Source organism: Carcharhinus amblyrhynchos, chromosome 7 (genome assembly GCF_965287045.1).
Source record: "Carcharhinus amblyrhynchos chromosome 7, sCarAmb.v2.hapA, whole genome shotgun sequence".
In the NCBI taxonomy this organism is placed as follows: Eukaryota; Metazoa; Chordata; class Chondrichthyes; order Carcharhiniformes; family Carcharhinidae; genus Carcharhinus; species Carcharhinus amblyrhynchos.
Genome location: NC_137330.1, coordinates 91,463,062 through 91,488,146, shown reverse-complemented (window position 1 = coordinate 91,488,146; position 25,085 = coordinate 91,463,062). Strand labels below are relative to the sequence as shown.

The 25,085-nt window shown below is 42.8% G+C and overlaps 1 protein-coding gene and 1 non-coding gene across 2 annotated transcripts in view; one reads left to right on the top strand and one right to left on the bottom strand.

Annotated features, from left to right (window-relative positions):
* The window catches only part of ube3d (ubiquitin protein ligase E3D), a 150,278-nt gene extending 126,567 nt beyond the window's left edge, over nt 1-23,711 (bottom strand). The window contains exons 1-5 of the mRNA XM_080193371.1: nt 23,527-23,711; nt 19,336-19,532; nt 15,707-15,797; nt 7,983-8,220; nt 1,225-1,294 (exon numbers count right to left, since the gene is read on the bottom strand). Coding sequence (XP_080049497.1) covers nt 1,225-1,294; nt 7,983-8,220; nt 15,707-15,797; nt 19,336-19,532; nt 23,527-23,603 — 673 coding nt within the window. The 5' untranslated portion in view covers nt 23,604-23,711. The remainder of the gene's footprint in view (nt 1-1,224; nt 1,295-7,982; nt 8,221-15,706; nt 15,798-19,335; nt 19,533-23,526) is intronic.
* Nucleotides 23,712-24,366: 655 nt separating this feature from the next.
* Nucleotides 24,367-24,558, top strand: LOC145345765 (U2 spliceosomal RNA). The gene has a single exon (XR_013887153.1). It is a non-coding gene; the product is annotated as a U2 spliceosomal RNA (small nuclear RNA).
* The last annotated feature ends 527 nt before the right edge of the window (nt 24,559-25,085 follow it).

Here is a 25,085-nt window from a genome sequence, read left to right as displayed (position 1 = left end):
ACTAACTCACTCAACAATTAGCCAATTCATGTTGTGCAGAACCAGTGACAGGTAATGCTTTTATGTGTCATAAGTAGCACGTACATTCATGGACATAATGAACCAAACGGATGAATCCTATCATATATATTACAAGATAATGTGTTACTCTTACCCAAGTGTAACAAACTTTCTAACAAGCAATCTCAAATAATTGGTGAATAATTATAGGGGAGAATGAGGAGATTCTTTTTCCACAGCGAGCTGTCAAATTCTGGAACATATTACCTGAAAGGGCAGATTCCATAGCGCTGTTCAATTGACAATTGCACATGTTCTTGAAGAGGACTAAAGAGGGAAGAAGCTGAGTATGGGACTAAATCAGACAGCTCTTTCAAAGAGATGGCACAGGCAAGATGAGCTGAATGGCCTCTTTCTCTGCTAAAAAAATTCTGTGATCCGAAATGTCAATCCCTATCGGATACCTTTTGTGATCCCTCCATTAATCCATGCATGCTTAGGTTAAGCTGTTTTCGCTAACATGCTGCAACAAAACTGAAACAGGAAGGGGCTGGGAATCAACAAAATGGGAAGGGGGTCGGGCAGGCAAGCCTGAGACTGCAGCGAAGCCATTATACCTTAACCACGGAATGATGTTCTGGGAGCACCTGGTGAGGGTTGGGATGACGAGGTAGTATTGGCCACATGACATGCTAGGAACCTGCTTGGAGATCTTTGGGACCTTTGACACAAGCCTGAGAATCAACAAGATGTTCTACGCCAAGGGCAGCATTGAGGTACAGTGGTTAGCACCACTGCCTCACAGTGCCAGGGACCCAGGTTCCAGCCTTGTGTGATTGTATGGAGTTTGCACATTCTCCTTGAGTCTACATGGGTTTCCTCCAGATGCTCCGGTTTCCTCCCACTGTCCAAGATGTGTGGGTTAGGTTGATTGGCCATGCAAAATTGCCTCTTCACGTCAGGGGAACTGGCAGAGTAAATACGTAGTGGGATAGGATCTGGGTGTGATTGTGGTGCAAGATCAATGGGCCGAATGACATTCTTCTGCATTGTGGGTTTCTATAATCCTATTCTATAAGACAAAGTGGTAAGGCAAAAGGAGAAAAATTAGAACAAAAGGAAAGTGATAACTAAAGAGAGGGGGAATACGCAAGTTAATTATAACACGGACATAGCAAGACACTATAATCTGAAGTACCATTGAACAATAAATGCACATTATACCTGATGAAGTCACATCTCCCAGCACCTTCCTACAGCGTGCACAAACTACTGTGATATTTTCTCTTGGCATCTGCAAGAAACCAAAAGGGTGACTATTCAGAATGAGACATTATTCATTTTTGAGCTTCCACAAAACAGAAAAGTCCCTGCAGTCAATCGCTGGACTCCAAATCAGGCTGTTGGTTCCTAATCCCTCAGGCCTCAGCTGCAGAGCTTTCTCAGCTACCAACTGGGCCACTCAAGATGGAAGATGACACATTTCAGCCTTCAGCAAGAAACAATGGGGATTAAAGGGCTCCAAAACATTTCCTGCTGACCAATCAGAGAAAAATACTGCGTCAAGCCAGCTGTAGCTGCCAGAAAGATTCTGAGAGGCCTCCAAGGGAAATGAAGATATTACTTTTAATTGGTTGTCTCAATAGGACTCTGAATGGAACCATAACCCTTTATCAGGTCGATCATTATGAGGCCAAAAGGCATCATTAACAGGCACATTGAATTTAAAGTGAAAAACACGGGAACTTATAATGCATACACATCAATATTTATCAGCTTTACTCCTTTCCTTGCTTGGGAAAAAAAATCTACCAGGGTAAAATATTTCTAAATCTCAATTATTACTCATTTTATGTTTTACGCTGTAAGGCAAGTAGGAGCTGTTGACTTGTGAAAAGCTATACTAAATCCCCAAAAATAAATCACTCAATATTTTAATATCTGGAATGTTATAGATTTCTTCATAAAATTATATTCAAAATTAAATTTTTATTGCTAAGTATTTACTCTATCCCATTAACAATAAATTGACAATACCATGGGTTGAACCTGAACTCCTTGTTACCTGTTCAGCCCATGGCTGCATCCAGAAAGAAAGATTATCAGAAGAGAGCAAAAGTATATAACTGGCATTAAAAAGGTACGTTGTCCCCAAGATAATAAAGGCTACAATTGGTGATATGTTGTCACCAAGATAATACAGGCTACAATTGGTCAAACTTACTCGGCTAAGGGAATGGACTATCAGGCGAGGATTCAAGTTCAAATCGTTATTTGATTTGATTTATTATTGTCACATATTGGAATATAATGAAAAGTACTGTTTCAGTGCACGCGATACAGACAAAGCATACTGTTCACAGATTACTGTTCATAGAGGAAGATGGTAAGGAGAGGCTGTGGAATATTGTATTAATCCAGCAACATTCACATGACACCTGCAAAGACCCTGAAAACAGAGGGTTATTTTCCACATGTACGCTGACAATAACCAGCACTATCATGCTACTATCTCTCTCAACTGTTCCACATTCCCAAAATTTTTAAATCCTTCTCCAACATCCAGTACTGAATGAGCAGAATTTCCTCCAATTAAATGTTGGAAAGACCAAACATCACTGCCTTTGGTCTTTCTCACAACCACCGTTTCCTACCCTTCCCTGGCAAAGGTCTGAGGTTGAACCAGACCATTCACAACATGAATGTCATAACTACGCATGTTGAGCTTCCAAACACATAGCCAAGCTATCACCATGACCATCTCTTTCCACTTCCGTTAAACTGCCTGATTCATCTAATACTGAAATTCTCATCCTGGGAATCCCGTGGACAGTTACTCATTTCCTGTTTCCCCAAAGCCTGTCCACCACCTAGATAAGGAGTGTGATGGAATATTCTCCACTTGCCTGGATGAGTGCAGCTTCAACACTCAAGCTTGACATCTGAAACAAAGCAGCCTGCTTGACTAGATCTCATCTGCCATCTTCAACATTCACTCCCTCCACCTCCTCACACAACGGCAGCAGTGTGTACCATCCAAATTGCAGGAACTCACCATGGCTCCTTCAACAGTACCTTCCAAATCTGCAACCTCTACAACCTAGAAGAATAAGGGCAGTAGGTACCTGGAAACACCACCACCTGCAGACTGCCCTCCAAGCCACTTACCATTCTGACTTGGAAATACATTGCCTTTTCTTCAACATCACTGGGTCAAAATCCTGGAACTCCCTCTCTAACAGCACAGTGGTGTACTTGCACCTTATGGACTGCAACAGTACGGGAAGGCAGCTTACCACCACTTTCTCAAGGCCAACTAGGAATAGACAATAAATGGGTCCATTTCAAAGCTTCAGAGCTTTCCAGGAAGGCTCGGTAACCAGAAAAAAAATGTAGTATTCAAAGAATGGGGGTGAGTGAGCAGCAGTGGTGAAAAGGGCAAGTTCTTGAGGCTGCGGAGCGTGAACCAATTGTATCAACAATGAATTGTTTGAACTGCTCTGAATCAGTTCCAAAGGGCTGGGCTGCACCTGTGGCTCATTCAGGCTGCAAAAGGGAATCCTTAAAGTGAAACTGACATCACCTGTCAGTCAGAGGACTTCAAATAGAGTCTGCTCTCACCTGCAACTTCTGAGAGAGCAAGGGAAGGGACGTTGCCAATTCAGACTTGGGCGTGGAGGCAATGATGAGGGAGTAGAGAAGTACCAACTTCAATCGGGGTGTGTGTACGTGTGCGTGTGTGTGTGTGTTTACTCAGGTAATGAACAGGCCATCCTTTAAAGATGGTGTCCCGATCTCTATGCATTTGGGTTTTGCTGGCATGTTGAAGCCAAACCCCATCCCAATATGATGGTGTGAAACATGCCCTCTGATTTTTTTGTTGGCAGTGTGGCAAGATCTGGAGAGAAAACCAGTATGTTTCTCTACAGAGAAACACACAGGTTTTCTTGTCGGATACAACATTCTGCCTTTTTTATGGTAAGATTTAGCTCAATGTTCCTTTTCTCTACCCCCAAAATATTCAAAAAGAAACTGAAGAAAGATTTGAGCCCTGCTTTCTAACATTACAAGGTTAGAAACAGGAAAGGAGAGATTTGGGAGTTTTTTATCGGCCTCTGAAAAATTCCAGAGATGTAGAGGACAGGACTGTAAAGATGAATCTGGATAGGAGCAAAAGTAACAGGGTAGTTGTTATGGGGGACTTTCACTTTACAAATATTGACTGGAAAAGCTATAGCTCGAGTACTTTCGATGGGCCAGTTTTTGTCCAATGTGTGCAGGAGGGTTTTCTGACACAGCATGTAGATAGGCCAATAAGAGGCGAGGATACATTGGATTTGGTACTGGGTAATGAACCAGGCCAGGTCTTAGATCTGGAGATAGGTGAACGCTTTGATGATAGTGACCACAATTGGGTTACATTTACATTAGCGATGGAAAGGGATAGGTATATACCGCAGGGCAAGAGTTGTAGCTGGGAGAAAGGAAGTTATGATGCGATTAGGCAAGATTTAGGATGCATTGGATGCGGAAAGAAACTGCAAGGGATGGACACAATTGAAATGTGGAGCTTGTTCAAGGAACAGCTACTGCGTGTCCTTGATAACTATGTACCTGTCAGGCAGGGAGGAAGTGGTCAAGCGAGGGAACCGTGGTTTACTGAAGAAGTTGAATTGTTTGTGAAGAGGAAGAAGGAGACTTATGTCGAGATGAGACATGAAGGCTTAGTTAGGGCGCTTGAGAGTTACAAGTTAGCCAGGAAGGACCTAAAGAAAGAGCTAAGACGAGCAAGGAGGGGACATGAGAAATCTTTGGCAGATAGGATCAAGAAAAACCATAAAGCTTTCTAATAGGTATGTCAGAAATAAAAGAATGACTAGGGTAAGATTAGGGCCAGTCAAGGACAGTAATGGGAAGTTGCGCGTGAAGTCCGAAGAGATAGGAGAGGTGCTAAATGAATATTTTTCGTCAGTATTCACATAGGAAAAAGACAATGCTGTTGAGAATACTGCGATATAGGCTATTGGACTACATGGGATTGAGGTTCATAAGGAGGAGGTGTTAGCAATTCTGGAAAGTATGAAAATAGATAAATCCCCTGGGCCAAATGGGATTTATCCCAGGATTCTCTGGGAGGCTAAGGAGGAGATTGCAGAGCCATTGGCTTTAATCTTTAGGTCGTCACTGTCTATGGGAATAGTGCCAAAGACTGGAGGGTAACAAATGTTGTCCCCTTGTTCAAGGAGAGTCGAGACAACCCCAGTAATTATACACTAGTGAGCCTTACTTCTGTTGTGGGCAAAGTTTTGGAAAGGATTATAAGAGATAGGATTTATAATCATCTAAAAAGGAATAATTTGATTAGGGATAGTCAACACAGTTTTTGAAGGGTAGGTCATGCCTCACCATCCTTATGGAGTTCTTTGAGAAGGTGACCAAAGAGGTGGATGAGGGTAAAGCACTTGATGTTTTATATATTGGTTTTCAGTAAAGCGTTTGATAAGGTTCCCCATGGTAAGCTCTTGCAGAAGATATGGAGGTATGGGATTAAGGGTGATTTAGCGGTTTGGATCAGAAATTGACTATCTGTAAGAAGACAGAGGGTGATGGTTGATGGGAAATATTCATCCCGGAGTTCAGTTACTAGTGGTGTACTGCAAAGATCTGTTTTGTGGCCACTGCCTGAGGTAAATAAGTGTTTGCTTTTATAAATGACCTGGAAGAGAGCACAGAAGGATGGGTTAGTAAATTTACGGATGACACTAAAGTCAGTGGAGTTGTGGACAGTGCGGAAGGATGTTGCAAGTTACAGAGGGACACAGATAAGCTGCAGAGCTGGGCTGAGAGGTGGCAAATGGAGTTTAATGCAGAAAAGTGCGAAGTGATTCACTTTGGAAGGAGTATCAGGAACACAGAGCACTTGGCAGTACAAATGTGCAGAGAGATCTTGGTGTCCATGTGCATAGATCCCTGAAATTTGCTACCCAGATTGATAGGGTTGTTAAGAAAGCGTACGGTGTGTTAGCTTTTATTGGTAGAGGGATTGAGTTTCGGAGCCACAAAGTCATATTGCAACTGTACAAAGCTCTGGTGCGGCCACACTTGGAGTACTGCATACAGTTCTGGTCGCCGCATTATAGGAAGGATGTGGATGCATTGGAAAGGGTGCAGAGGAGATTTACCAGGATGTTGCCTGGTAAGGTGGGAGGGTCTTATGAGGAAGGGCTGAGGGACTTGAGGCTGTTTTCGTTAGAGAGAAGAAGGTTAAGAGGTGACTTAGTAGAGGTATATAAGATGATCAGAGGATTAGATAGGGTGGACAGTGAGAGCCTTTTTCCTCAGATGGAGACGGCTAGCACGTGGGGACATAGCTTTAAATTGAGGGGTGATAAATATAGGACAGATATCAGAAGTAGGTTCTTTACTCAGAGAGTAGTAAGGGCGTGGAATGCCCTGCCTGCAACAGTAGTGGACTTGCCAACATTAAGGTCATTTAAATGGTCACTGGATAATCATATGGATGATATTGGAATAGTGTAGGTTAAATGAGCTTTAGATTGGTTTCACAGGTCGGCACAACTTCAGGGGCCGAAAGGCCTGTACTGCACTGTAATGTTGTCTATTCTAACACAGACCACACTTCAAAAGTACTTCATTGTGTCAAGAAAACATATCAGGGAAATCCAAGATATTATAATATTTTTGGTTGGAAATGTTCTGGTCACATTTTAAGTTAGTAAGATAGTTAAGCCAAAGGACAGAGTGACTATATGAATTTAAACTGCACATTTGATATGTTCCTGAGCCCATCAAGAATGCAAACAGATACTTACCTCAGGCAATTTGATAAGAATAAGTACAGATCATGAATAGATTTGAATGACCTTTTGGAACGGAAAGGGGAAGTTAGTTCTGAAGGTAGTTAAATTGAGATTGGCTGGAACTGTTTGAAATATTGATACTGTGTAAAGCCATTGTCCTATTTGAGTTGAGTTGCAAGTGCAGGGATTTGAGTGAAGTTTGTACATTCTCCCTGTCTGCGAGGGTTTCCTCAGGGTGGTCTGGTTTCCTCACACATTCCAAAGATGCAGAGGTTAGGTGGATTGGTCATGCTAAATTGAACCTTCATGTCAGGGGAGGGGGATTTGGAGGATAAATATGTGGGGTTACAGGGTTAGGACCTGGATGGGATTGTTGTTGGTACAGGCTTGATGAGCTAAATGGCTTCCTTCTGCACTGTAGGGATTTAATTTAACTACTTTTCTATTTTAATTTACTACTTTTTCCTGTTTCTTAATAAACATTTCCTTTGTTATAAAATTACTGCATGTAGTCGGAGATACATTTTTGGATTTCAAACCTGCCCTCTTACTATATAAATTGTGAACATAGTTGAGGGTAATTGTTTCAAGCTACCCTTCTGCGATTGAACAACAGAGCATTTACCATCAGCCATGCCCCCTTAACAACTGACTGTAATGGGCTCTGGGACATCCTGTTCTTGTATAAGATGTTCGATTAAATCTAAGCCTTTTTTTCCTATTAAAGCAGAAATGCAAATACAGATTTTAATCCAGTTTTCATAAAATGCATGGATATTGCATTTTAAAGTTTTATTTAAAGTTTATTTGTTATTTATTAATGCCTCAAGTAGACTAACATTCACACTGCAATGAAGTTACTGTGAAAATACCCTAGTCGCCCCACTACTGCACCTGTTCGGGTACACTGAGGGAGAATTTAGCATGACCAATGCATCTAACCAGCATGTCTTTTGGACTGTGGTAGGAAACCAGAGCACCTGGAGGAAACTCAAGCAGACACAGGGAAAAAGTGCAAACTCAGCACAGACAGTGACCCAAGCTGGGAATTGAACCCAGGTCCCTGCCGCTGTGTGGCAGTAGTGCTAACCATTGTGCTACTTCAACACATTTAAGCTGAAGATCCTTCCAGTTTACATCTGTTGTAAACAAAGTTCCTACCTTCAAATGGATTCCGGTGTTGTCTGCACTCTGTTTGGCCTTTGATTCACTCATCTTCACTTCGTGCACAGCAGTTTTGTCAACGCTCGCCACATTCACCAACAGGAACATATCACCTAATAAACAGTCATCCAACTTTGGCTGCAATGCCTTGATAAATGGATCAGGATGGCAGCACCAGTGTTCTACCAAGTCACTCCAATTTCCACGAGGCAAAGGTAGAACCCTCTGAAACAACCTACATGTAAATAAGCATTTCATTAGATTCTTGGAGCTGCCCCACATTCATGGCTCCTCAACTGCAAAAAAATAAATACAATCGTGACAATTCTCAATTGCGAAGTGATTAATGCAAGACTTATCTCACAGTAAGTTTATTCCATTCCTGACCTCATTACCGCCTGGTCAAAACGTGAACAAGAGACTGAACTCAAGACATGATTGTGACTGCCCTTGACATCAAGACAGCATTTGACCAAGTGTGGCATCAAGGAGACCAAGGAAAACTAAAGTCAATAGGAATCAGGAGGAAAAAACTCTCCACCAGCTGGAGTCATACTCAGCTTAAAGGAAGATCATTGCAGTTGTTAGAGGTCAATCATCTCAGTTCCAAGTCACTTAAGGACTTTCACAGATTGGTGTTCATGAGGTAAGTTTTAGAACGGAGTTGAGGAGGAACTTCTTCACTCAAAGGGTGGTGAATCTCTGGAATTCTCTACCCGTTGAAGTGGTGGAGGCTGCCTCGCTAAATATTTTCAAGAAGCAGGTTGATGGGTTTTTGATAAGAGAGGGGATTAAGGGTTATGGGGAGAGGGCCGGAAAGTGGAACTGAGCCACGACAGATCAGCCATGATCTTATTGAATGGCGGGGCAGGCTCGAAGGGCTAGATGGCCTACTCCTGCTCCTATTTCTTATGTTCTTAAGAAGTGGAAATGTTCGCAGCTGATTGCACAATGTTCAGCACCATTTGCCACTCCTCACATACTGAAGCAGTCCATATCCGTATCCAGCAAGGCTTGGACAATATTCAGGCTTGGGCTGATAAATGGCAAGTAACATTTGCGCCACACAAATGCCAGGCAACGAGAGATAATCTAACCATTTCCCCATGAAATTTGCTGAATCTCCCTCTACCAAGATCCTGGGGGAATACCATTGACCAGAAACTGAACCGGGCCAGCCATATGAACACTGTGGCTACAAGAATCTATCAGACAGGGGGAAATGTGCAGTGAGTAAGTCACCTCCTGATTCCCCAAATCCTTTCCACCATCTACAAGTCACAGGTCAGGGGTGTGTTTGAATACACCCCACTTTCCTGGATGACTGCAGCTCCAACAACACCCAAAAAACTCAGCACCAGCCAGGACAAAGCAGCCCGCTTAATTGATTCCCCATCCACCTCCTTCAATATCCACTCCCTCTGCCACTGACACACAGTGCCTATCATCTCTACAAAATGCACTGCAGCAACTCACCAAAGCTCTCTCAACAACACCCTCCAAGCCAGTGATCTCTACCATGTAGACAAGGCAGCAGATACATGGGAGTACCACCATTTGCAAGTAATCCTCCAAATCATACATCATCCTGACTTGGAACTCTGTCGCTGTTCCATTATAGTTGCCGAGTCAAAATCTTGGAACTCCCTTCCTAACTACACTGTGGGCGTTTGTCCCAAACATGGGCTACAGCAATTCAAGGTGGCAACATACAACCATCTTCAGTGGGGAATTACGGACGGGCAAAAAATGCTGGCCTTGCCACTTCCCATGAATGAATGAATGAAAAATAAATAAAAGTACATTTCACAAAAAATTAACCACAGTATTAAAGATAAGTAGCTCAGAATTTGTACCACTGCAGACAGACTGCCCATGTCAGTGCTCATGATAAATCAGAGAAGCTGACAGTAGGAATATCATGCAATGCAGCATCTACTGTTCTGTCGCTGACTAGTCAGCATTTAACGCTACAAAGGCCAACTAATTCCCAATTTAGTGGTGGACAAGGTTCAGAATTTAGTGTTTTTTTTCTTTTAAGTGTCACTAACAGTTATTCAGAGGTTTCAGAGATTTTGACTCCTGTGTCAAATGAATGTTTTTGTTCCTTTGCACTTTCTGCCTGGAAGGAATGTGACTGTCATACTTGATACATGATGGAGAAATGACAGACACAAAATGCATGTTAAATGTTTTCTTGCATTATTGAAAATGTATGATAGTTCTACTTTTAAATTGGTTAGTGTAACCTTCAACTTGACACTGCCACTGGCCACAATAAGCCTCTCAGTCTGACACAGTGGCTGTATTGGTGAGAAGGTGAAAATATCCACTCCGCCTTCATACCAATGTGGCCAAACAGGAGATCAGCATTGGCTGCCAACGTGTAGAAATGTCAAGGCTCAAGTGAGAACATAAAGATTCAACAACCCTGATGAAATGGCAGAAATGCAACTTTGTTTTTATTGAAACTAGTAAAGAGAGAACACTTTAATTTGCAATATCATTAACAATTCTAAAATGAACCAATGTTGCGTGAGGGATGCTGTTCCTTTATATGACCTCCAAACCACAGAGGTCATTTATGTAGCACCTTTCAAGCCTCGAGAGGTCCATGCCTGAATAACCTGATTCATATCTTCTCTGTTGAAAGTCATAATTGGATCTACGTCCACCATGCACTCAGGCGGTGCATTCCAGACCTTAACCACTTGCTGTATACAGGTTTTCCTTAAGCCAACATTGCTTCTTTTGCAAATCACATTCAATCTCTGCCCTGCGGTTCCTGATTCTTCCACCAATGGGAACAGTATCGATTCTGTCCAGTTCCCTCATGATTTTGAAAACTTCTATCAAATCTCCTCTCAACCTGCTTTCGTCCAAGAAGGACTGCTTCGGTTTCTCTAGTTGGTCCACATAACTGAAGTTTTTTTTAATTCATTCGTAGGACATGGGCATTGCCGGCTGACTAGCATTTATTGCCAATCCCTGGTTACCCAAGGGGACTTGAGAATCAACCACACTGCTGTGGCTCTGGAGTCACATATAGCCCAGGCTGGTTAAGGATGGCAGATTTCCTTCCCTAAAGGACTTTAGTGAACCAGATGGGTTTTTCTGATGATCGACAATGGTTTCATGATCATCAGTAGATTCTTAAAGTAACCTGAGTAATCTGTCGCAAGATTCTTTCACACTATGTTTCACAAAGTAGCGACCTGAGGAATATCTGCGAATATTATTGAGATCAACATACAGATGGCATTTGATAAACTCCTTCACCAGAGGCTGTTAGCTGAAGTTGAAATCAAATTGTTCAACTAGTTGGAAATTGGTTGAGTGACAGGAAGCAGAGTAGGGATAATGGGAAGGCACTCTGATTCACAGGATGTGACAGTGGTGCGTAGCAAGGTTCCATTTTGGGGCCACAATTATATATCGTATTTATGAATGACTTAGACGATGGGAGAGGGAGTCACACACCCAAATTTGCCAAAGACACAAAGATAGGCAGTATTGTAGGCTGCATAGAGGGAAAGACAACATTACAAAACGGTACTGATAGATTAAGTGAATGGGTACAGTTATGGCAAATGGATTTCAATTTAGGCAAATATGAAGTCATCCATTCAGAAGCTAAAACAAAAAGACTGAATAATCTCCTTTCCAAATGGTGTGAAAGAGCGAGAAACATTAGAGGTCTAAAGAGACTTGGGGGCCCAAGTACATCGTTGATTTCCTGTCATGAACGGAGTTGTAAAATAATCAAAATCTAGACCACCGGAATGCAAGGGGGTAGAATTCATACTTCAGATATAAAACAGTCCTGGTGAGACCACACTGTCAGCAGTTCTAGGCACCATACCTTAGAAAGAATATACTGACCTTGTAGAAAGTGTAATACAGATGAGACCTGAACTCCAAAGAGTTAAATTATGAGACAAGAGTACACAAACTCAGGTTGTGTACCCTGAAATTTAGAATATTGAGAGACAATCTGATTAAAGTTCAAGTTATTCAGGGTCAACAAAAATAACACTTCTCTCTCTTTAACCTGTTTCCTTTAGTTGGAGAATCTAGAGCCAAGGGAGATAGTCTAAAACGTAGAACCAGATCTTTCAGAAGTGAAGTTAAGAAAGTTCTTCACACAAAGATGTCCAAAGATGTGCAGATTCAGTGGATTAGCCATGCTAAATTGCCCCTTAGTGTCAGGACAACTAGCAGGGTAAATGTATGGGGTTATGTGGATAGGGATTGTGGTCAGCGCAGACTCATAAGAACATAAGAACATAAGAAATAGGAGCAGGAGTAGGCCATCTGGCCCTTCGAGCCTGCCCCGCCATTCAATAAGATCATGGCTGATCTGTCGTGGCTCAGTTCCACTTTCCCGCCCTCTCCCCATAACCCTTAATCCCCTCTCTTATCAAAAACCCATCAACCCGCTTCTTAAAAATATTTAGCGAGGCAGCCTCCACCACTTCAACGGGCAGAGAATTCCAGAGATTCACCACCCTTTGAGTGAAGAAGTTCCTCCTCAACTCCGTTCTGAACCGCCCCCCCTTTATCTTGAGGCTGTGCCCCCTAGTCCTACTGTCTTTTTTGAGCGGGAAGAGTCTTTCCACCTCTATCCTATCCATCCCATTCATCATCTTATACGTCTCAATGAGATCTCCCCTCATTCTTCTAAACTCTAACGAGTACAAGCCTAGTTTATTCAGCCTCTCCTCATAGCTCAACCCCCTCAACTCCGGTATCAGCCTAGTAAACCTCCTCTGCACTCCCTCCAAGGCCAAAATATCCTTGCGCAGGTGCGGCGCCCAAAACTGCACACAGTACTCCAGCTGCGGCCTCACCAATGCCCTATACAGCTGCAGCAAGACCTCCCTACTTTTATATTCAATCCCCCTCGCTATGAAGGCCAGCATCCCATTCGCCTTCCTGACCACCTGCTGCACCTGCAGGCTGGGTTTTTGCGACTCATGCACAAGGACCCCGAGGTCCCTCTGCACCGTCGATGGGCTGAATGGCCTTCTTCTGCAACGTAGGATTCTATGATTCTATGAAAAAGGTGATAGAAGTTTGGACCTCTCTTCCATAAATAGCTAGGGTAATTATAAATTTTAAATGTAAGATTGATAGCTTTTTGTTATACAAAAGCATTACTTGATACAAAGCAAAGGGAGGAATCTGGAGTTAAGGCAGTCATGATTTCTATTGAGTGGTGGTAGAACACAGACAGTCTGAATGGCCTATTCCTGCTGCTAGATCCCCAAAGTGCTTTGCAGCCAATGAAATACATTTAGAGTCTAATCATTGTTGTGAAGTAGAAAAACACAGCCGTCAACTTGCACAAAGGAAATTCTGAAAAACAGCAATGAGATAAATGATCAAATATTCTGATCAATGCTGTTGACTGAGGATTAAATACTGGTCACCAAACCAGGAGACCTCCCCTGTTCTTCTTTGAAAAGGGTTACACAATCGTTTACATGTACCTGAGACAGGAGACAAGGTCTTGGTTTGACTTCTGCTAAAAAACAGCACCTTCAGCAATGCAACACTCATTCAGAACTACCCCGAAGTGCCAGTGTAATTATGAGCCCGCATTCACCGTCTGCGAGAATGGGGCTTCAAGATCCGGAAGCCGGAGTTCTCACCCACTCAAACATTATATTCAAGCCAGGGGATCAAGCCTGGCTCAATGGAGAGAGCAGGAGACCTTATCAGGAGCAATACCAGGCAAACTTAAATTGAGGTGTCAACCTATCAAACAGGACTACTTGCATGCCAAACAGCATAAACAGCATGTGATAGACAGAACTAAGTTAACCCCACAACCAACAGATCAGATCCAAGCTCTGCAGTCTTGCCACATCCAGTCGTGAATGGTGGTGGACAAGTAAACAACTTAATGGAGGAGGAGGCTCCACAAATATCCCCATCCTTAATGATGGAGGAGACCAGAACATCAGTGCAAAAGATAAGGCTGATGCATTTGAGGAAAATTGCCCAGGTATGTCCTAGACACAAAAGCAGGACAAATACAATTACAGCCCCGTCAGTCTACTCTCAATCATCAATAAAGTGATGGAAGGGGTCACTAACAGTTTTAAGTTCTAAGTTTATTTATTAATGTCATAAGCAGGCTTACATTAACATTGCAATGAAGTTACTGTGAAAATCCCTCAGTTGCCACACACTCCAGTGTCTGTTCAGGCACACAGAGAGAATTCAACATGGCCAATGCACCTAACCAGCATGTCTTTCAGACTGTGGGAGAAAACCGGAGCATCCAGAGGAAACCCACACAGAGATAGGAAGAATGTGCAGGCTCCGTGCGGACAGTGACTCAAGGCAGGAATCGAATTGCGGTCCCTGATGCTGTGAGGCAGCAGTGCTAACCAATAACCTGCTCAGCGACACCCCAGTTTGGGTTTCACCAGGGTCACTCAGCTCTTGACCTCAGTACAGCCTTGGTTCAAAGAAGGACAAAAGAGCTAAATTGCAGAGGTGAGGTGAAAGTGACAACACTTGGCATCAAGGCCGCATTCGACTGAGTGTGGTATCAAGGACCCCTAGGAAAACCGGAATTAATGGCTATCGGGGCAAACTCTCTGCTGGCTGGAGTCATACCTGGCACCATACCTGGTGGAGGGTCCGTCATCTCAGCTCCAGGACATCTCTGCAGGGGTCCCTCAGCATATTGCCTAGGCCCAACCATTTTCAGCTGCTTCACTAATGACCTCCCATTCATCCAAATGAGGATTTCACCGCACAGTGTTCAGCACCATTCACGACTCTTCAGAAAATGAAGCAATTCTGATTCTGATACAATTCTGAAACTGATGCAACAAGATCTGGACAATATCCAGGCTTGAGCCGAGAAGTGGCGAGTAACATTCCAGCCACACAAATGCCAGGCAATGACCATCACCAATAAGCGACACTCTAACCACTATCCCTTGACGTTCAATGATGTTACCATCACTGAAACCCTACTGTCAACGTATTTGGGGTTACCATTGACCAGAAACTCAACTGGAGTCACCACATAAACACAGTGGCTACAAGAGAAGGTCAGAGGCTAGGAATACTGCAATGAGTAACTCACTTCCTGACTCCCCAAAGCACGTCCATGATCTACAAGGCACAAGTCAGGATTGTGATTAAATACTCCCCACTTGCCTGGATGGGTGCAGCTTGCCACCAAAGCAGCCCACTTGATTGGCACCACATCCTCAAATATCCACTCCCTCCATCACCAATGCTCAGTAGCAACATTGTGTATTATTTACAAGATGCACTGCAGCAATTCACCAAAGATCTTTAGACAGCATCTTCCAAACCCACCCATCTAGAGGAATAAGGGCAGCAGATACATGGGAACATCACCATCTGCAAGTTCCCCTCCAAGCCATTCACCACTCTGATTTAGAAATATATCGCCATTCCTTCGCAGTCCCTGGGTCAAAATCCTGGAATTCCCTCCCAAATGGCATTGAGGCTCAACCCACAGCACATGGACAACAGCATTTCAAGAAGACAGCTCACCACCACTTTCTCAAGGGCAACTAGGGATGGGCAATAAATGCTGGTCAGCCAGCTCTGCCCATGTTCCACAAATTAATAAAAAAAAATTGAATGATGTATTAATTATACTATGTTTGTTGGCAGATACTTTCCCACTGTCATCTAAATGAAAAGTCAATAATAAAGTTCCTTACTGTTTCTGGAGTATGGATTGTCCACAGGTTTGACACTGAAATACACAGCGTGTCTTAGCCTTCAACGTCTCTATCACAGTCGGGACCAGCTCTAAAAAGACATGACATATCAATTGCTATTGGATAATACGTGGGATGAATTCTACAAACTTAGATCTCCCCATTAAAAGAAAAATAAGATACGTATATTACAAGAAGAAAACGTGTGCAAATTCAACTTTCTCAGTATTTTAAATGTAAGTTCAGTCAAAGGTTTAATATACCCCCTGATAACCTTCCTACTTAAAGGTATTAACACCATGCCACTTAAAAAAGCACAATTTTTTCAGTCAAACACACTCACAGCATTAACAGCCCAAATTTACATATTATACTACATGTATCATACCCAATACATCTAGCAAATTTTCATTATAACAGTACTTCTTTTCTTTTCCAGGGAAATAATCCTTACCTTTCATGCATTGATATTTCTTCTTTTGAAGCTTTTCAGTAATAATTTGTGACATTTAGTATTAACGTGAGGTGCCTTGTCAACCAAAGTTACATTACATCTACAAGGCCTGTCCCCTCAAGCTCTGTTTCTATTGCTGTACTTTCACAGTTACACCAAAGTGCCTACCTCACATCTGACAGACAAATATGCTTCAAGCAAAGAATTTACCAAAAAAAGGGTAATGAACGCATTAGTGGCTGACAATCCAACTGTACATATTTTCACTCCCCGAATAAATTGACTACACAATCCAAAATCACCTCAGGCATGAGTGAACAAGGCTCAACATAGAAACTGACAGAAACCCCCTTCATCAGATATCATAAGCACACATGAAACAAATTGAGAGGACGTATTGAAAAGAAAACCACAATTACATCTATGGAAATGGCCTGCTCTCACAACCACCAATCACCAATCCAACAGTATTTGTTCCAGTACTTTAGTTAGATCATTCACAACAGATGACAACACGCTCAGTTGTCAGTTTGTTCATGGATTGAAAGGTTGTCCATCAGTCACTAACAAGCAGAGAAATGTGAAGTTACGGTGAGTAATATACTGACAGACCATGACACCTTCCTCATTCACAATTGCTTGTTGAGGGATAGCGCTGCTTATGAAACCCTAACTTCCAAAAACTAAGTCAGTTTGAGGATTAGAATTCTATACAATTTAACAATTATAAGTGGGAAATTATTTAAGATATTAAAATTTAAGATATTAAAATTTAGACTTGAGCATAAATTTTTCCTCAAGTTAACTTTATCCTACAGCACCCTCAGTTGCATTATGTCTGACATAGAATCACAGAATCCCTACAGTGCAGAAGAAGGCCATCGAGTCTGCACCAACCACAAATCCCACCCAGGCCATATCCCCATAACCCCATGCATTTACTCTAGCTAGTCCCCCTAACACTAACAGGCAATTTAGCATAACCAATCTACCTAACCACACATCTTTGGACCGTGGGAGGAAACCAGAGTACCCGAGAAACCCATGCAGACACAGGGAGAACGTGCAAACTCCACACAGACAGTGACCCAAGCCAGGAAAGGAAACCAGATCCTTGGAGCTGTGAGGCAGCAATGCTAACCACTGTGCCCCATGCACAGTAGATGGCAGGTTTTTCTGACCTTCAATGTTGCCCTTCCTCCACGGGAAGCAGTTGGGCAGTGGGCATTTGGTGAATATTCAGTCCCTGGGCAGTATCCCATACAAGTTAAATTAATCCTGTGCATTACATGCGTGCTTACAAACTTTCTGAAGGCGTTACTGGCATGAAATCAGGAGTAGAAAATTACTCTGATTTTTCCTGCTCTTTGCCCAAGGATAGAGAGCCCAACAATAACATTACCATTACTGACCATCAGCAGAGGTTCAAACCTGATCACATATTGCATTTAACCACAACAATCAATCGTGGTAAATCAAACTATGGAATCTCTGAATGAGCTTACACAGTGGGCATAAGCTCTTCCTAATTTGGCATGCTTTTGCCACGTTAATGGTTGACCTGGTCGCATCAATTAAATAAGAACATAAAAACATAAGAAACAGGAGCAGGAGTAGGCCATCTAGCCCTTCGAGCCTGCCCCGCCATTCAACAAGATCATGGCTGATCTGAAGTGGCTCAGTTCCACTTTCCCGCTTTCTCTCCATAACCCTTAATCCCCTTGCCTACCAAAAACCTATCTACACGCGTCTTAAATAAATTTAGCAAGGAAGCCTCAACCACTTCAACGGGCAGAGAATTTCAGAGATTCACCACCCTTTGAGTGAAGAAGTTCCTCCTCAACTCCATTCTAAGCTGCCCCCCCCCCCCCCTATCTTGAGGCTGTGCCCTCTAGTCCTGCTGTCCTTTCTGAGCGGGAAGAGTCTCTCCACCTCTACCCTATCCATCCCTTTCATCATCTTATACGTCTCAATGAGATCTCCCCTCATCCTTCTAAACTCTAACAAGTTAACCAGATCAAAATATGTTCAAGCTTTACTTAAAACTATATTTGAAATATTTGCTTTGACAAAGGGTCATCTGGCCTCAGAACCATCAGCTCTTTTCTCTCCTTACAGATGCTGCCAGGCCTGCTGAGATTTTCCAGCATTTTCGCTTTTGGTTATATTTTAAATATGCTCTGTAGCTAAAAAAACACCAAACAGCCATGAACAGCGTTGCTACAATAATCTTCACTTAACATTTGAATGCTCAACGTGCGTGAACCATTATATTAACAAAGAATGGCCCAGGTCAGGAATGGGTTATTTCTAAGATCCAGTCAGAAGCCTACAGTTAACTACGAATTGTAACCAAAAATTATCTATTGACCCGAACAGGCATCAGATTGTGACGACTAGGAGAATTTCACAGTAACTTCATTGCAGTGTTATTGTGTTACTTATAGGGCATTGGTGAGGCCGCAGCTGGAGTACTGTGTGCAGTTTTGGGCGCCGCACCTGCGCAAAGATATTTTGGCCTTGGAGGGAGTGCAGAGGAGGTTTACTAGGCTGATACCGGAGTTGAGGGGGTTGAGCTATGAGGAGAGGCTGAATAAACTGGGCTTGTACTCGTTAGAGTTTAGAAGAATGAGGGGAGATCTCATTGAGACGTATAAGATGATGAATGGGATGGATAGGATAGAGGTGGAGAGACTCTTCCCGCTCAAAAAAGACAGTACGACTAGGGGGCACAGCCTCAAGATAAAGGGGGGGCGCGGTTTAGAACGGAGTTGAGGAGGAACTTCTTCACTCAAAGGGTGGTGAATCTCTGGAATTCTCTGCCCGTTGAAGTGGTGGAGGCTGCCTCGCTCAATATTTTTAAGACGCGGGTTGATGGGTTTTTGATAAGAGAGGGGATTAAGGGTTATGGGGAGAGGGCAGGAAAGTGGAACTGAGCAGCGACAGATCAGCCATGATCTTATTGAATGGCGGGGCAGGCTCGAAGGGCTAGATGGCCTACTCCTGCTCCTATTTCTTATGTTCTTATGTGAATAAACTTTAGCTTTTTAACTTTTAACTTTTCAACTGAACTAATGAATAAATAAAAATGTTGTGGGGTTTTTAAATCACAGAAAACTTTGTCCAATAATTTTCACCATAATTTAATTTAGCCAAAAACATAAAAGCTGGTCACCTGCAGTTCCATCAGTCTGAACTTGCAGTCTCATGTGGAATCCATCTCCCTTAACATACTGGAGACTGCGGCAGGAGGATGGAACAATTCTGACCCCTACTGGCAAATCTAAGTTCACACATTGCCCCGTAGTCTGAAGATGTACCGATGATAGGCCAAGAGTAACTTGCAATTCTGAGTAATTCTCTGGGATGTTTCTGCTCAAAGAAGAATACAATGCATTATTTTGTTGACCCATTCTCAAAACAGCAGTGAAATAAGTCAGTGCATTATAACCGACAGATACAGCGTCCAATGTCAAAAGACGCCCAAACCTCCAAACACATTATCCTTATCTTTACGTGAAGGGTTTTGTGAATATCACTTAATATCAGGTGATAACAGTGCCAAGATTCAACATCATTATACAGATTCAATTAACAGTCAGACAGCATAATAAATCCTTGGTTAGCGGTGACTAGATATTCATTAGCAGTTTCTCTAAATCCTATTATTCACTGTCAGAGATGAAACTTCATTATGAATCAGCTAATAAAAACTAACGACCACAGTGCCATATTTTAATTTATATGAATTATCTTGAGCCCAGCCATGGCAAAAGTCAAAACCAAAAGGAACACATTAGAAGAAACAATCACAAATTAGACTAATTGCAATGAATGCCTAGCTAAATATGGCATGCTTATTTTATTCTCCAGTAAAGTACCTATAATCACAGAAGGATAAGGGTCAAATTACAAACACTATCTACATAGCACCTTTGTCAAGGAAAAACATTCCCAAGGCACTTCATGGAGAAATAATCAAAAAACAAAGCCTTAGCCAAAGGTGAATTAGAACCTTGGTTACATGGTGAAGAGTCTTAAGGGAAGAGAAGATGGTGGTGAGCTCAAGGAGTGAATGCAAGGACCCAGGTGACTCAATATACAACACTTATGGAAGAGTGATGAAGATAGATACACAAGAGGCTAAAGTCAGATGAACGGACAGTTCAGTTGTGTATTATGGCTGGAAGTCAGAGAGAATGAGATGGGCGAGGTCATGGAGGGCTTTGGACACAAGAATTGGGGTTGTAAACATGAAGTGCTGAGAACAAACGTAAGTCATCAAGGACAGAGAATGATGGGTAGATAAGGTTTGATGCAGAATGGGATGCAAACTGCAGATCTGTAGTAGAGGTTGTTGCATGAGGTTAAATTTCATGGTATTCGGGGTGAGGTAGCCAACTGGGTACAAGATTGGCTGGATGACAGAAGACAAAGGGTGGTTGGAGGGTGTTGTTTTTCAAACTGGAGACCTGTGATCAGCAGTGTGCCTCGGTCCACTGTTATTTGTCATTTATATTAATAATTGGGATGTGAATTTAGGAGGCATGGTTAATAAGTTTGCAGCTGACGCCAAGATTGGTGGCATAGTGGATAGTGAAGAAGGTTATCTCAGATTGCAACAGAATCTTGATCAATTGGGCCAGCAGGCTGATAAATGGCAGATGGATCTTAGTTTAGAACATAGAACATAGAACATAGAACATTACAGCGCAGAACAGGCCCTTCGGCCCACGATGTTGCGCCGACCAGTTACAAAAACAATGACCCACTAGCCTATACCAATCCCTTTTCGTCCATAAACCTATCCAGAGATCTCTTAAACGCCCCCAAACTAGACGCATTTACAACTGCAGCAGGCAGGGCATTCCAATCCCTCACCACCCGCTGGGTAAAGAACCTACCCCTGACATCCGTCCTGTAGCTACCCCCCCTTAATTTAAAGCCATGCCCCCTCGTGCTAGCTTTCTCCATCCGAGGAAAAAGGCTATCACTATCCACCCTATCTAAACCTCTAATCATCTTATATGTTTCAATAAGATCCCCTCTTAGCCGCCTTCTTTCCAACGAAAACAACCCTAGATCCCTCAGTCTCTCCTCATAGGACCTCCCCACCATACCAGGCAACATCCTAGTAAACCTCCTCTGCACCCTCTCCAACGCCTCCACATCCTTCTTGTAATGCGGGGACCAGAACTGCACACAGTACTCCAAGTGCGGCCGCACTAGAGTAGTGTACAGTTGCAACATTACACTGCGACTCCTAAATTCAATCCCCCTACCAATAAACGCCAAGACACCGTACGCCTTCTTGACAACCTTATCTACTTGATTCCCAACTTTCAGGGATCTATGTACACACACACCTAGATCCCTCTGTTCATCCACACTATTCAAAGTCCTCCCGTTAGCCCTATACTCGACACATCTGTTGCTCCTACCAAAGTGAATTACCTCACACTTCTCCGCATTAAATTCCATCCGCCACCTCTCGGCCCAGCTCTGCAACCTATCTAAGTCTCCCTGCAGACTATGACACCCTTCCTCACAATCTACCACACCTCCAACTTTGGTGTCATCAGCAAATTTACTAATCCACCCAACTATACCCTCATCCAGATCATTAATAAAAATTACAAACAACAGTGGCCCCAAAACAGATCCCTGAGGCACACCACTCGTAACTGCACTCCATGATGAATATTTACCATCCACCACCACCCTCTGTCTCCTATCTGATAGCCAATTCCTGATCCAACTTCCTAGATTACCCACAATCCCATACATCTGCATTTTCTGCAGAAGCCTACCATGGTGAACCTTATCGAACGCCTTACTAAAATCCATGTATACCACGTCAACTGCCTTACCCCCATCCACCTCTTTGGTCACCTTCTCAAAAAACTCAATAAGGTTAGTAAGGCACGACCTACCTGCTACAAAACCATGCTGACTATTTCTAATCAATTCATTACACTCCAAATAACTATAAATCCTATCCCTAATAATTTTTTCTAAAACCTTGCCCACAACAGAAGTAAGACTCACCGGTCTATAATTCCCGGCAAAGTCTCTGTTCCCCTTCTTAAACAATGGGACAACATTCGCTATCCTCCAATCCTCCGGGACTACACCAGAGACCAATGACGACCTGAAGATCTGAGCTTAGATAAATGCAAGGTGATGCATTTTTGTAGATCAAACCAAGGCAGGACCCACTCAGTTAATGGTGGGGTGTTGGGAGAGTTATAGAACAAAGAGATCTAAGGATACAGATTCATAGCTCCTTGAAAGTGGAGTCACTGGTGAACAGACTGGTGAAGAAGACATTTAGCAAGCTTGGCTTCATTGGTCAGAACACTGAATACAGGAGTTGGGACATCTTGTTGAAGTTGTACAAGACATTGGTAAGGCCAAACTTGAATACTGTGTACAGTGCGCCGTGGAAAGGAGAAGGAGTAGGAGGAGAAGGAGAGGGTTGGAAGCTCAGCTCAGGATCAAATAGAACACTGCAGTTACATTCAGCCTCGCTCAGCCTGAGACAGTGAACAAGAAGGAGTAGAATCAGTTAATGATGAGGGTGGAAGTTGGTGGCTTTAATCTTCCCAGTGTTAACTGGAGGAAACTGAAGCTCCAGGGCAGTGGAGAGTTTGAGAATGATGAAGGAAAGATAAATACCCAGTTTACCACACATGGAAAGCACTTTTTCGTCAACATTTCACCACCTGCAACAGGAGCTGTGTGTATCACTATTTCTTCTAAAATGTCATTTTTTTCTAAAGTGTAATTTTTGTTGTTTTGTGATCAAAAGTAATTGCCAATTGTGACATAAATAATCAATTCATATGTTTGTGATCTTAATCGAGGTACAAACATTAGCCAGGACGCTGGCAGAATTCACCATCCTTCTAATAGTAGTGAGATCTATTGCATCTACCCAGACCAGCAGGCAGCGATTTACTTACTGAGTTATTGAAAAGTTAACATATTTCACTGTTAAACATTGTCAATAGGTTCAAGCCCCATTCTATACATGAGCAGAAATCTCAGCTAACACATCTGTCTCTAGTCCTAAAGGGATGTTAAATTGTCCATGTGCATCTGGTTTGGTTTTCTCCCAATAAGAATATACAACTGAAAAGCAATTACTTTTTTAAAAAATCTTTGCTGCTCCACCGGAATACATGGTATAAATTATTCCCATGTTGACACCCCATGTAAGTAAACACTACTTGTCAACTTGTCAAAGTGTATATAGAAGCTGCTTTACTGTGGCTTCAATGTATCCATCAGTGAATTGCCAATTCAGAAACACGTTTCTAAATGTACCCTGCCAGTGTGTACAGTCATTAATGAAAAGGATTACCCAATAATCAAGTGGCCGCTTTGCGCGCTGCCTCTGATCTCTAAGAAGAGCTCTGGTTGAATGAGTTGTCTCTGCATTTCCCTCTGCGGTACTGGGGACCAGAGTGGATTTCAGGAAATCCTGAATCAAATAGAACAAAGTAACAAACAGCCAGCGCGCGGCTCCGGCCCAAACGCATGCGCATACCTACGCCGGCTGGGCGCAAACGCGCTGCTCCAGCCAACATCGGCTAGGATGCATGCGCACTGCTCAGACATTGGCTTCAGTGCATGCGCGTACGTTAATTCCCCGCCCCCAGAAAGGAAGAGGCGCAGTCAGGAAAATTCATTCTCATACAGCGCCCACTGCGGCTGGGAGGGTGCATCGACTGAGAAATTAGACTGTACTTGTTTGAAGGGTTTTATTATAAATATGAATGAACGTATGTGACAGAAACTTGCCCCAGCTAGTCTGACATTTTTACAAGACGAAATCCCACAACACCAGTTTAAAGTCCGGACAGGTTTATTTGTAGCAAAAGCTGCAAGCTTTCAGGACAACCTGTCCCTTGCCAAGGTGGCTGGGAGTTCCGATCATAAAAAGGACACAAACACACAAACTCAATTTGCATGCATAATGATTGGAATGTGAGTCTTTACAGCTAATCAATTCTTAAAGGTACAGACAATGTCAGTGGAAAGAGTTTTAAGCACAGGCTAAAGAGATGTGTATTGTTTCCAGACAGGAAAGTTAGTGAGATTTTGCAAGTCCAGGCAGTTTGTGGGGGTTACAGATAGTGTGACATGAGCACAAGATCCCGGTTGAGGCCATTCTTGAACCAGGATCTTAATTAATTAATCCATCGCTTCTCGGCCTTTTGGCTAAGATCAAGTGTAGTATCGACATGCTGCACTTGGTTGAAGTCATTAGGTTACATCTCAGCTTCTTTTGAAGCAATTTTTTAAAGCGGCATCTCAGCCATTTGGCTAAGATGCAAATAAGATCAAGCCCTGGAGGTGGAGCTACACCTACTCCAGTCAGCTTGGATCATGTAGATCAAGCGCAAGACTGGAGGTGAGAGCCCTGTCTTGTCAGCTTGGATCGGGAATGTCCCAACTTGTTGGGACTCTGAATTGGGTTTAATTTGACTTGATTGGATTGGAATAAAGTTTAAAAAAAAATTAATCTTAATCTATACCTCCCCATAAATCCTTACCAATGTATTTACAAATCTCTGAGTTCATAGATTCAGATAGTCTGAAGGCCTTATCTTCCATATCTTGTTCTTACGACTATCGGAGGAACGTTATCACTGCAATTAAGCTTTGTTCAACTGGAGGTTGTTCTGGCAACTGGGTGTCTTCTTCACTTTCTTTCCACCATACAGTGGGAGGGACTCTTCAAAGGAGGAGGAGGCTCCTCCTGTTTCTCCTGACCATACGTCTGGGGAGCCAACCAGGTATGACTGAGGTTGGTCATTGTTTTTCAGTGCCCTCTCTCTTTTGGGGTCTTTAATTCATAACTTGGTGTCCTTTTGTAGTTGTGGCAAGTGCCTGATATGGTACCTTTTGTTGTGGCTT